Source organism: Sceloporus occidentalis, unplaced genomic scaffold (assembly GCF_023333645.1).
Source record: "Sceloporus occidentalis isolate IW3139 unplaced genomic scaffold, rSceOcc1.0.p SCAF_1, whole genome shotgun sequence".
In the NCBI taxonomy this organism is placed as follows: domain Eukaryota; kingdom Metazoa; phylum Chordata; class Lepidosauria; order Squamata; family Phrynosomatidae; genus Sceloporus; species Sceloporus occidentalis.
The window spans coordinates 170,822,187-170,835,778 of NW_028316981.1; the positions used below are offsets into that span (position 1 = coordinate 170,822,187).

Here is a 13,592-nt window from a genome sequence, read left to right on the forward strand (position 1 = left end):
ATGCAACTAGGGCGGTAGCTGCATCCTCAGCCTTTTTGACGGGGATTCCCCTTGAGGATGTGTGCAAGGCAGCTGTCTGGTCCCAGCCATTGACATTCATTAGACATTACAGGCTGGACGCAAGGGCCAGGCACGATGCAGCCTTTGGGAGGGCAGTGTTACCTTCTGCCATGCACTAACCTGTGTACTGTAAATAAATCACTCAGGTAATTTGTTTACATATTTATTGTCATTTGACTATTTGGTATTGACACTCCCTCTTCCTCAGACTATAGCTCGCTAGTCTAAACCCATTTGTGCGATTCGCAGAGACCACGAAGAAGAAGAACAGGTTGCTCACCTGTAACTGTGTTTCTTCGAGTGGTCATCTGCGAATTCACACAAACCCGCCCATCGATCCCCTCAGTGTCCGCTCATTTGACAACGCTTGTTGCCGTGTTGATTAGCGGCTCATTCGGAACTGAAGAGGAGCGGGCCACCAGGGGCCTTATATATGGGTGGGCGGAGCTACCGCCAAAAAGTTGCAGAAAGATACATTGCTTTCTGCCTAGAGATTCTAGAAGTTTCCGAGGATTGCTGCGCAGGCGCAGAATAAACCCATTTGTGTGAATTCTCAGATGACCACTCGAAGAAACACAGTTACAGGTGAGCAACCTGTTCATACACACACACACACACACACACACACACACACACTCCAAAATCTCAAAGAATCTGAAATCTGAAACACTTCTGGTCCCAAGCATTTCAGATAAGGGATGCTCAACCTGTAGTGGGAGCTTCCAAATTGCTCAATTTTTTTAAAGTCTAGAATGAGAAACCTTCAACCATTTTCTGGCCCAAGACAGAAATTGTTATTCCAGCCCCCACCCCAAAATACACATGCATATGTGCACAGTCTCTCTCTCACTTTGAGAGTCTGTCTTTCTACATTGAACTGAACTGGATATACTTAAGATACTGCATAGATCCAATTCATATCGGAAGGGTTCTTGCAAGAGGGATTTTCTTGTAGATAAGATTACTCTGCAAAGCACACCCCAGGTCCCCTAGTGTTTAAAGTAGCTGCCTCCAGGTAGGGCCTGGTAGGTGAAATTTCACCAGTTGATTTTGACAGTACTTTTTGTCAGAGTGTTCCTGTGAATTCAAAGTGATTTTTAGGAAATAAGAAGGAAATGACGCATCCTTATTAGTTTTTTCTGGTTTGTCTAGATTGCAGAACTGGAGAAACGGTTGGCTGAGCTGGAAGCTACAGTTCGCTGTGAGCAGGATGTCCAGGTGAGACAAATGGGCAGTGGAAGCAGTGGGGGCACAATGAAGATGGGGACCAGAGATGATTAGGGGGCAGCATGATTAGTTTTAATAACAGGCTACTATTGCAATAAGCCTGTTGCCCCATATGTTAGCCATTCCTAAGCCATGAAGGTTATTTTTTTCTTTGCAGACAAGTGTATGGAAAAAGGAGTGCAACAAACTTAAACAAAGCAATAAACATGCCATATTGTATTCCCAGTGAAACTTGCCTTCCCTGTACCTGCAAATGAATAAATAAAGGGAACCCAAACTTGTTTTCTAATGTTTATTTAGTAGTTCATGCTTGGGCCTAAGAGGCTGTTGTGAAATTGTGTAGAAGGTGGTATGCATGATGCTGGCTGCAGGGGCAGAAGGCAGCAGTGTCTAGGCTTCCCTTTCCAAAGTGTGAGCGTGTACGTGGCCACTTGTGCCATGAATTTCACAAGTGGCACAGGCAACTGTGTTTCGATACTCACAGACAAGCAGAAGGTTCTGGTGGCCTGGCTGTCCTGCCTTTTCACTTCTCCCCATAATAATTTAATAATTTGTTTTATTTATATACCGCTATTCCAAAGATCATAGCGGTGAACAGCAGGTAAGCTAATTAGCAAGTAAGCTAATTTGCCCCCAACAGTCTGGGTACTCATTTTAGCGACCTCGGAAGGATGCAAGCCTGAGTCGAGCTTGGGCCCTTTTGCTGGTCTTGAACTCGCAACCTTGTGGTTTCGAGTGACTGGCTGCAGTACAGGCATTTAACCACTGCGCCACCAGAAACCGTATCCTAATATGCTGTTATTCCTTGTGTACTGCAGTGTGCAATAGAGTGGCATTACCTTGCATTATGGATATGTGACATACTGGCCAGAGGCTGGCTAGCACTGTACTGTATGACTTACTAATTTTGCACTCTTTCTCTGTTTAGAATCCACTGTCTGTTGGACTTCAGGGAGCTAGTCTTATGGTAAGGAATTAATGGGATTTTCTAAGTAGCCACTTAGAATGGGACTGGAAGAAATTAAAGGTGGTGTCTGCTTTTAAGAACTAGGCCTGATGGTTGCATATTAATTTCTTCTATGGTTGCAGGGCTGTGTTGGGATTGATCAGTATTGTACAAGGTACATGTGTGCAAATCACACTGTGAGGCAAGGAAGGAGGAAATACATTGAAAGTTTTGGAACATAGATTTTTTGGGTCATTATTTCATTATGGCAAGGAATATAACCCACTGTTTAGTCAAGCATGTCTTAGACTCCTCTGGGCATTCTAGACCAAACCTGTGGAGGCATGCAATGAGTTTTACATCCCAACAAGTCAGTTTTAAGAACAGAAAGGGCTCCAAAAAGGATGGCTGTCTCCTGACATGGTTTTATTATGATTATTCTTTTTAAACTTCTTTATGTATTAGATTCTTTTTTTTTTAACAGTGAAAACAGCATACAGTTATACAGATAATATGGCAATTATTGCTGTTGAGTAATACAAAGCATCTACTTTTCTAAGTGCTGAACAGAGATTGAATGATAAGATACTCCCTGTCTGTCTGAAAACACTCTAAAATGCACGATACAGAGGAAAATGGAGAGGGGAGGGAATATCCAGGTACCCTATGTTGAAGTTACATAAATTTAGCAATATAATCTGATTTAGAAAGGTGGGCTTCCTGCTTGGAAGTAAATATAAGCACACAAGCCAATAGTCCTTAGTCCTCTGAATGATGGCCTTCCTTTCAGCTCTGTTGTCCTGAGCAACTACATAAGTCACAGAAAATAGAATGGCATAATCTGCAACCATGAAAAATTACACTCATCTCTGTAGAGCAATAGCCTCAAGAAAGAAGACACGTTGAGTGCCTTCTGGAATAGAAATATTCTTAGAAACTGAATGAAATGGCTTATTGATTAACCTTCTATGAGCCTCAGTTGATTTCTCCATCAGCGTGATGCTGCAGACTCTTATTTAACCACTGAGAAAGTGACAGGGTATTTAAGCCTTTTCAGTTGTGTGAAATCTCTAAATGTCCTGCCAAACATAACACAATCAATTATTTATGAGAAAGAGACTCACTTGCATGACATGGGTAGAAAAGAGATAGTAGTCCTAACCTGGAGATAAAGGCTTCTGATGTAATTTTACTGATGTCTGCTAATACCAAATCCAGAAACAAGGTTCTCATAGCCATAGCCACCATACACAGTAGTAAGACCCTAACTCACCACATTAATCCATTTGAGTTTCCAGCTGACCACAGAGTCATGCTGGAGGACCTCCAGTTGCCTTGAGAGACCTTTCCCCCCAGACATGAGTAAGCGAAACCATGGTTAGCAATTCCACAGATATGGGGGGCTGTGTTATATTTTATTTTCAAAGATGTCTGCAATACTGTCTAGGAGGTTGACCATCTTTTTCCTTATTTAATTTTTTTCTTTTTCACATATAGAGTCTAATCTTTTCTTCCAAAAGCAAGCAGTAGCCTTGTAGCATCGTACACTATTTCCCTTTTAAAAATAACACCAAATCAGACATTTAAAATGATAATGTCTGTATGCTGAACCAGTTTAGTCCATAAAGAGTGTTGGATTTAAGTGTATTGGAGTATTTGAATACAAATTGCCCCTTAACTGTTGACATACTGGCTAGCCTTGAGTAAGCCATCATTTTGCAGTGTAGCTTCCTTAGTAAGTCTGGAATAGTTGTTATGAACTCAACAGAACTGTTGTAAAGTCAGAACTAGGCCATACCTACCATATCATAAGACCATGATACCATTGGCTAAGCTGTGATGAAGTTGATGGGCATTCTAGTTGATAGAGAAAGATATATCCAGAGGTTAAACAACAAAGTGAAAGGAGAGGGGAAATTATATCTTGCTAGAACTAATGTCACATGGAGCCTGTGGACAGATGGGATTATGTACTTCTGACAGGAAGGGAGCAAGCAGGCAGAGGAGCTTTGGAAGCTGGAGAACCGTACAGATCAAGGAAACAAAAGCCTGGGGATGTCAGAATGAGTGCAATGACTAAATTCCACATATTGGTTTGAATAGCAAAATAAATGTTTGCTAGTATGAATCTCATATTTATTTAAATTCACATTTCCCTTGTTACATCCTGTCCATAGGAAACTGTAGAGATCCTGCAGGCCAAAGTCAGCTCCTTAGATGTGGCATCCCTGGACCAGGTGGAGGCACGACTACAGGTGGGATTTAACTCTTAAGAGGTTTAGCCAACAATAGGAGTCGGGATGTGTGTAAAGGGGCATGGGATTTTAGAAATTCTGACTGGACCCTAGCTCTTTTAACAACAGATTCTTAATCTCTAGAGTGTCTTGGGAAAGGTGAATGAGATTGCCAAGCACAAGGCCACTGTGGAGGATGCAGATACCCAAAGCAAGGTCAGATTCTTTTACTGTATGTGTCTTTGTCTGTGTTTGTATCTCTATGCCCGAAAATTCCACAGTACCACTTTGTTCTTATTCACTTATGTATGTGTGGATTCAGTGAGCGTAGCATTGGCAGTTCCTACCCAAACCCAGGTCCTGACTGTAGCATCTTGGAATAACAATCCTGTTATGATGATGTCTTGTTGAAAGGACATTGGGTCAGTGTGATTCCTGTTCCTGATGGCAAAGCTCATTGTTTTTGAATTCACAGGGTTCCTGTCAACACTGGGAAAGAAAGCCAAGTAGAGACAGCTTAGTTGGGGATGTTTTGAGGAAGCCAGTAAGATTGGTTTCATGCTCATAAAGCTCTAAAGACTCCTATATGGGTTGGCAACTGAAGCCTGAGAGAATGTTGAGGAAAGAAAAGAAGATGGTGTCTGAGAGTGGCTTGCTCCACTTTCTTGGCTGTTTAATATGTGAACTGATATCGGTAGGATCACTCAGACTGAGTAACTGGCAGCTGAATGTGTGAACTGAACCTACTGCAGAGCACTGCATTCTTAGGCAGTTTCAGATGACATGATCATTCTCTCTGTGCTGGCTGATTCATGTAGACAAGTCACTACCGTACTTGCTCTCAAGAGATGAACGTGGAATCTTTGTTTACAAGCCCTAAGTTGACTGAGCAGCTGTCCCCACACAAGTCCAGAGATTCTGCACCCTAGAATATAGGGACAAACTGGATCACATTTTTGTTGTTGGTTTTGTGTGGGTTTGTGTGCATGTGTGAATACCTGCACAGAGATGCCTCCACCTCTGAACATATGCAGTGAGGGTGCCAGGGTTGTTTGGCCTAAGGGCCTGGAGCAGTTTCCCATGTGACCTTCCTTCTTTCTCCCTCTCTAGGTACATCAACTTTATGAGATTGTGCAGCGCTGGAGCCCCTTGGCCAGCACCCTCCCAGAAGTGGTGCAGCGCCTAGTCACGGTGCGGCAATTGCATGAACAAGGTGAGGCCCTGGGCTCCTCGGGGTTAAACTGATCTGGACAAGGACAGACATAAAGTTTCAGGCACCAGAGAGTTGGGCCTCCAGTTTTCCCCCTCTGAACAATTTGATACTGAATACCTCTACCCCCTAAACTGACTTTTGCTGATTTTGCCTCTTGTAGCCATGCAGTTTGGGCAACTTCTGACTCACTTGGACACTACTCAACAGATGATTGCTAATTCCCTGAAGGACAACGTTACTCTGCTGAGTCAGGTAAGACTTATAGCACTGGCCCAGTAAAGAGGTGGAAAAATTACTATTTTGGACTGAGAAAGCCCAACCAGCATGGCTTCTAGCCACGATGGCTGGGGGATTCTGGGACTCATAGTCCAAAAAAAAACAAAAAACCCCTTTCCCAGGTTCTACCCTGCATCTGACGCAACCACATAGCCTCTAGGGCAGGATTGGGCAACTGTGGGAGGTGGCCAAATAAACACACATATACTGCACCAACTCTTGCCAAAAATAATACACCCCCCTCTCCCCCCCCCAAAAAAATGTCCCCAAACACCCTTGGCCATTTTTACCATATTTTGAGCCTTCCTGGATCTTCTTAGGTCTAGGAGAGGCCCTTTTTTAACAATAGGAAATTAGTGGATTTTTTTTAATGACCCAAATTGGAAGCCAATCTGAAGGGTCACATGCAGCCTACGGACTGCACTTTGCCCATTCCTGCTGTAGGAACTCTGCAGAGAAGTCATCATGGATGGCTAGGAAAGCAGAATCACACAGGGATGTAGCATCATCCCACAGTATTTGGGAACAAGTTGCAGCTCATCCACCTTCCCCTGCAACCATGAGCTCTAGAAATTAGTGTGCAAAACAGTCTTGCTATCTTAGAAAGATTAAGTCAGCTGGGGCCAGAAGGAAAAGTGGAGCTCCTTTTGACATGCTTGGGATGAAGACACAGAACCAATCTGTTTGCCTTTGGCAGGTTGCATGGGCATCATTGCCATTCCTTCTAAGTGACACTTAAAATGGCTGAGACTCCTTAGTCTGGTGGTGAAGCCTGGCCATCCAAAAGTATCGTATCTGCATGCTCAGTAAATTCCTGCACTAGTTTGTTGGTACGTTAAAAGAAAATTATTTTGTTTTCATTTATAAATTACAGTGAAGCATGCTCCTATCAGGAAATGCCCACCTTCCCTGTCCTGTAGTCAGTTTATATAGTGTACCCTTGTTATACGCTGGGATTTGGTTCCAAGATCCCCCATGTATAACAAAATCCGTGTATGCTCAAGTCCCATTAAATATAATGACATAGCAAAGTGGTGTCTCTTATAAAAAATGGAAAATCAAGGTTTGATATTTGAAATGTATACTTTTTTTGAACATTTTCAAACCGTATATGCTTGAATCCGTGTATAAAAAAAAATCCGTGTACAAGAAGGGCCGACTATGGCAAAATAATGTTTGGGCAATAAAAGTTTTTCTACTATAACATGTAATGCCTCCTGATAGGTAGCAAATTTAAAACAGAGAAAAGATTATCTCAAATATTTGCACAGTCAAACTTGGAATTTATTGCTATAAGAAATAGTGATTCCATTTACTAAGATTTAGTAATATATTGGTGGCTGATAGCAGTCACCAAAAATGCATCTTCTGTTTTTAGAAAAAAATATAGCTATGTCTGTGTATGCTGTGATTGTTTAAGAGCCTAAACAATGTGCAGTATGTGATATTAGTAGAACTTGGAAAAGTCCTGGGATTTTGGAAGCTGTAATTTTCCCAGTCTGTAAATGCTGGCATGACATTAAACTTCCTGAGAGTGTCAACTTCCATAAAAGAAAAAGAAGTTTCTAGCTTTTTATACCTGCAAAGATAGGCTTCAAGGTTTGTAGCGTGTCCCTGCTGAAATCTATAAAGCCAAGGAGATAAGTGAATGAGACATTCAGGCAGAGCTGGTGCCACTTTGAATGAAGATGGGCTTGATGGTAGAGCCTTTTCCAAGTCATGAAGCAATGAAGCCCCCTTCCTGAGGAACAGTGGCAGCTCTGCTAGGTCACTCCTTTTCTCTTCCTTCTGTAATTGTGCAGCAGTTCTCCGTCATGGCCCTGAAGAAATTGTGAGGGAAATGAGGAATAAAAGAGACGATTTAAGAAAATGTATTCAATTTATCCAGGCCAGATAATACAGCTGTTCAGTTGATGCAGCATATGGGCTTGCTCAGAGTTTCAGTGCTTCTGATCACTAGGTGTCACAGCCACAGTTGGTTTTAGACCTTCCTGATGCACTTGTGGACTTGATTATTTTGAGTGACAGTAGGTAGCCCTTGTGAAAATGTACCGCAAGTTGCTCAGGTGAGTTTATCATGTTCCCCATATGACTGACAACTTTCCACATTTTCTCCTTAGGTTCAGAAGACCATGAAGGAGAACCTTTCTGCTGTCGAGGACAATTTTGCCAGCATTGATGCACGGATGCAGAAGCTTGCCAAGTGATGCCCCTAAACTCAGTCTACTGAGACAAGGCACAAAAGTTTGCCTGCTGTCCAAACATGCACTAACTGCTCCGTCCCTTCCTTATCTCTGTCCCTTTTCTTGCGCACTTGTAGCAGGGGCTCAGCCTTCATGTAGGCCAGGGGATTGAGTGCTTAGTTATCTGACAGACTTCTCCCTGCAACCCTACTTCTCTTCCAATGTTTTGCTGCCCCTACGGTGATGCCAACTGCAGAGGGCAGTGCTGCATTCCAGTCTGGAGAGGAGGGCCTGTACTAGCAAGGGAACCATCCTTTGCATAGCTACCTGGGCAAGGTACACTCTGGCCCAAAACAAGGAGCTTTTACTGGGAAAGGTGTCTTATATCCCCTCAGTCTGGCATGGAAGTGGAGCATATTGTTGTGTAATTATTTACTGTCATTAAACACTTAACGCTTACTGCTCTGTACTGAGTCTTCTGTTGAGGAGCCAGTTGTGTGCTTGCCTCACTTTTTGTAGTTCTCTTCTTCAGTTCTTGTGTGCTTTTAAGGAGGTGTCAATGGCTATTAGTCATAACAGTTCTTTGCCTCCTCTGATAGCAGAAATGGTATGCCTGTTTATTCCTGTTGCTTGGAAGCACAGACAAAAGGATGCTGTTGCCCCCATTTACTTCCTGCGGTCAATTGATTGACTTCCTCAGATGGGCCTTAGGCCACACCCAGAACAGAATCCTGGTGTAGTGCAACCTGCATGTTTGGTCAGCAGGTTGCATCACTCTGGCAGAACTGTAGTAGAGTAGGCAGTGGGAGCAAGAGAAAAAAGGCCACAGACACAGCTGGTGTAAAGGAAGTAGGGCTTTGAGGAAATGGGCTATGCACAGCTGGTAGGTTTGCTTGCTTCCTCTTGCCACCACTGGACCATTAACGTAGTCACTGACAGGATTCTGGCCTTTATGTTCTTGTCCCTTTTTACCCCTGAGGAACATTCATAGACTCTTTCACTTCTCGCCTTTTAGAGAAATAGTCCATGGCTCACACTGAATGTGCTTGGACCCCTAACCATCCTCACCAGAGCCCTTGTACATACTATGAGGGGGGTGGACAGGTTTCATTGCTACTATTCACATATTGTAGCCCACACAATGGTGCATTTTTGTTTTTTAAAGGCCTAGCAGTGTTAGTGTTGCATCCATGTATTGATGTGACAGTGTGCTTCTACTATATGGGTCCTGGAACCAAACCCCAGTGGATACCGGGGCCCACTCAATACCCAACAACCCTGATGGGGATAAAGCTGCCTAGTATATTTTTGCAGCACTGTCCCACCATCCATCAGTCTGAGAGAGACATCAGGAAAACTTCTAACTTCTAGGAGAAGTGATGCATAAGCCAATAAAAACACAGTAATGTGAATGTCTCCAAACACAAGAACCCTAAGACAAAACCCCTAAAACAATTTTGGAAACAGTGTGTACCTTTTATGCTCATTGTGATACTTCTGGCAGGAAACTTTGATTACCTTTAAGCAAATGCAGTTGTTACATAGTGTAGATTGTTGTATGCTAAACTGTCATTTGTGCCAAGGAAACTCACTTTCTAAATATTTGCATTTTTCCATATTTTTCTATAACATAGCTTTAAAATTCATTTTTTAAAAGCCTTTGAAGGTGATTAGTTGGAAATGGAGGGAGAGGAAGAAGGTGGTAAGATAACCAGTAGAATCCAAGACATGATTGTAACCTCAAACCACCAAAAACTTTGTTTTGAACACACCCAATTTGAGCCTCCTCTGAACATTGTCCACAGTTTTCTAGCCATGTTTAAAGATTAGAAACTTGGCTTTAAAGAAAAGCCTTTCTTGAGCTGTGCTGATGGGGTAGTCCTTCAGCTATGTAGGTTCTGGTGTCCTGGTCAAATCACCATGTTTCATTTCAGAAGTTGGGATGGAGTTGTAACTCAGTGGTAGAGCCAGGGTTTGGAAAGTTAATTTTTGGTTTACAACTCAAGGAATCCTCAGCCAGCATTGCCTCCGGCCAAACTGAGGGGTTAGGGGAGCTATAGTCCCCAAAAGTAACTTTGAAGCTCAAATACAGGCTAGGGTTCTGTTGATGGTGCTTTGAAGGAGGATTGGCTGTAACCCTGTGAAGAGTTTAAACTAAACACTGTTAGTACCATATGTAGATTGTAATTCTGCTTAAGACAGGCCCTACCATTAGGCAGAGCAATACTGCCACTTAGGCAGCAGGAGGTGTGGGGTTGTGGAAAGGGTTAGCTGTGACAAACCTTTCCTGAGCTGTCTGTGTTGTGTGGCCTCCTCGCACTGCCTCGGCTTTCCTACTTGCCCTCGGGAATGGTGGAGGATGCCAGCTTTTGAGCAAGGCTCTTTGTGCCACTCTCTGTTGTTAATTTAGTAGAGTCTATTACCAATTTGTTTTATAAAAGACATGCAAACTATTTATCTAACCACTAGGAATCAACTCACTATTACTCCTAGGCATGTTATTTTTTCTCAACTGAATTTCTGGGATAAATGCATACTGAATGCATAAGCTAGTGGACTGACATCTTAGTAAGTTTTTTTTAATCTCATATTTTTTCCTTCCCATTTCCCTTTTAGTGCTGTGGGTGGAATGCAAGCTTTTACGCCCTTGGTTTTTACTCAACAGCTGCTCATCAGCAGAGGCAAATGCGACCCTCTGCAAAGTTTTGCAGGAATGTCTAGCTCTTTGTCTAGTTCTTATCTTGGCATCAGTAATATGGTTCAGTAAAAATCGCAATAGGTACCCAGATAAATTATAATCAAAAAGTTAACTCTTGAGGGTACAGGTGAAAATAAGACAGAATACACATTATTTCCATATTGAAAGATTTTATCTATACATGTATCATTTTCAAATCGATTGTTATTTCTTGCTGGACATTTCATTATAGTACCAATGCACTAGGCTGGCAGATTCATTAGTTGCTTTTAGATGTTTAAGATTGACAGGGACATTGAGAATTGTCTGCATTAATGCAAGTGCAAGAGCCAGTTGCCAGTGGTTTAAGCATGGACTATGACCCTGGAGACCAGGATTTGAATCCATGCTCAGCCACAGAAACCCACTCAGTGGCCTTGGGCAAGTCACAATTTCTCAGCCTCATAGGAACAAACCCTCTGAACAAATATTTCCAAGAAAACCCCTTGATAGGGTCAGCTTAGGGTTGCCATAAATTGGAAACAACTTGAAGACAACCACCTCATATTAGGTCTTGACGGTCTCATGCCCTGGTTTTTACTCTGCATTAGTCATCAGAGTGGCCTGCTTCCCTTTTCACAGCCTTTCATTTAATACTAGTTTTCTGGGATTTCATTTCATTAGGCACAACCCCTGTGGATCTTGTAATGTTATATCACATATCCTGTTATTCTTTTTCATACTGTACATACACACTGTCATGATTGAAATTGGTACCTTCTCAGCATTTCAGTTCTGAGGGACAGGGGTTCCTGTTCCTGCTTCCAGCACTGTGTCAGCTTCCAGCACTGTGTGATCAGATATACTTTTGAGGTCTTAGAGATCTCTATTCTATTTATTTTCTCTAGTATCTGAACAAATATTTAGAAAATTAGTATTTTTGCTGTTATACCAGCTTCATCTTCAAGCACTATAAGCTCCTTTGTGCTCCTTGCTGGCTCACCATCTGAAATCAGTCATTGGCTGTACTGACAGATCTTTTAAAAAGAATAGCTTCTGAGCATTGAGCCTAGGTTCAGACCCTGGTGACTTCAACACTGTATTCCTGCTCCAGGCAGACCCTGCCATTAGGTAGAGTGGGGTTGCCACTTCAAACAGCAAGCTGTCAATGTATGTGGTAAGATAGTAAAGGTGGCAAACCATTCCTCTGGTATAAAGGTGTACTATTTGTGATCACCAATGAATACCAGGTGCTGTGAGCTATATTTTAGAGGAAGAGATTGCAAAACCACTGCTTGAGTATTCCTTGCCTAGCATGCTGTAGCTTTTTGAGTGTTGGATTATGACTCTGGAGATCAGGGTTTGAACCCACGCTCGGCTATGGAAACCTACTGGGTGACCTTGGGCATATCACACATGCTCAGCTCCAGAAAAACCTGTGACAGGTTCACTTTAGGATTGCCATAAGTCAGAAACAACTTGAAGGCAAACAACAGCAAACAAAACCCTATGAAATTTATCACAAGTCAACAAGTGACCTGAAGGCAGGCACAGATGCTCTCACACATACACATTCCATCTGTTTTTGCATTTTCTGCTTTGAACTACTAAAAGAGTATTTTACCTATTTTAGTTAGCTAATAAGCTCAACATGCTGAAGAACACACTGTATTGTTTATAGTTAGACAAGTAAATTCAGGTGTTTAACTGGAAAAGAGGTCAGTGTTTTAGGTGCAGGAACTTCATGTATGAAATAGATCCAGTACAGAGAAATTATATCACAGACATGGGAGAGTCCCACAAGAGCAGCCTTGACTAGTGCCAGTTAAAAAAGTCCAAGAAATGATGCAAAAAACCTGTATGAAGTTCATAATTTAGATACATGAGGCCAGAGCATGCTGAAGATACAGATACAGACAAGTGTAGAAATAGACCTTGCTCCTCTAGAGAAGCAAGCCACAAGCACCACTACAAGCAAACTGGCCATAATGGCTGGGTGAGTACAATGTTACTGATACCAATAAAGGACAGACAAGTGAGAGTATAAAAAAATATGCTATATATAGAATGTATGGAATGGAACTATATATGGAAAGTAATGAGTATGGTGTGCATTTAGTGTTAAGATAATGACTCTGGAGACCAGGGTTTGATTCCCAGCTCAGCCATGAAACCCACTGGGTGACCTTGGGTGAGTCACATGCTCTCAGCCTCAGGAGAAGGCATGGGCAAACCTCTGAATCAATCTTGCCAAGAAAGGTTTACCTTCAGGTCACCATATAGTTTAAAGGCACACAACAGACATGTCTAACAAGAATATATTGTACCTTCATGTGAGACATCAGCCTTTTATTACATTTGGATGAATAACCTACTTTCTGATTTAAAAAACCAACCAAATAAATATTATTGGTAAAACTCATTAATAATGTTCCTGAATTTCAGTGCTCAAAAATACTTGAGAGGGGAGTTCCTTGTTGCAATGCCTATGCATATGCCAGCAGTCTTTAACTGGGCATGTTCAAGTGAACCTAAAGATACATCATAAGCCCCTCCAGACAGTTACAGATGGACACATTCAAGGCTGAGCCAGAGTCCTATTTGTTAACCAGTTGAGGAACTACACCAGTTTCAGGTGGTGAGCCAGCCAGATTATTTTGCCCTAAAAGAAAGTTGGTTGGAAGAAAGCAATTGCCTGTGATAGAGGAAAGATGCAAATATTCGGTGGGCAATTTTGAGATTGCCTTACATCTTAAGAAAAAGGGTCGTGTAGCCA

The 13,592-nt window shown here is 42.2% G+C and overlaps 1 protein-coding gene across 1 annotated transcript in view; it reads left to right on the forward strand.

Annotated features, from left to right (window-relative positions):
- The window catches only part of LOC149322726 (dynactin subunit 2), a 72,659-nt gene extending 64,061 nt beyond the window's left edge, over positions 1–8,598 (forward strand). The window contains exons 8-14 of the mRNA XM_089482204.1: positions 1,213–1,278; positions 2,216–2,254; positions 4,411–4,488; positions 4,612–4,683; positions 5,578–5,680; positions 5,841–5,932; positions 8,077–8,598. Of these exons, the coding sequence (XP_089338330.1) occupies positions 1,213–1,278; positions 2,216–2,254; positions 4,411–4,488; positions 4,612–4,683; positions 5,578–5,680; positions 5,841–5,932; positions 8,077–8,163 (537 nt within the window). The 3' untranslated portion in view covers positions 8,164–8,598. The remainder of the gene's footprint in view (positions 1–1,212; positions 1,279–2,215; positions 2,255–4,410; positions 4,489–4,611; positions 4,684–5,577; positions 5,681–5,840; positions 5,933–8,076) is intronic.
- The last annotated feature ends 4,994 nt before the right edge of the window (positions 8,599–13,592 follow it).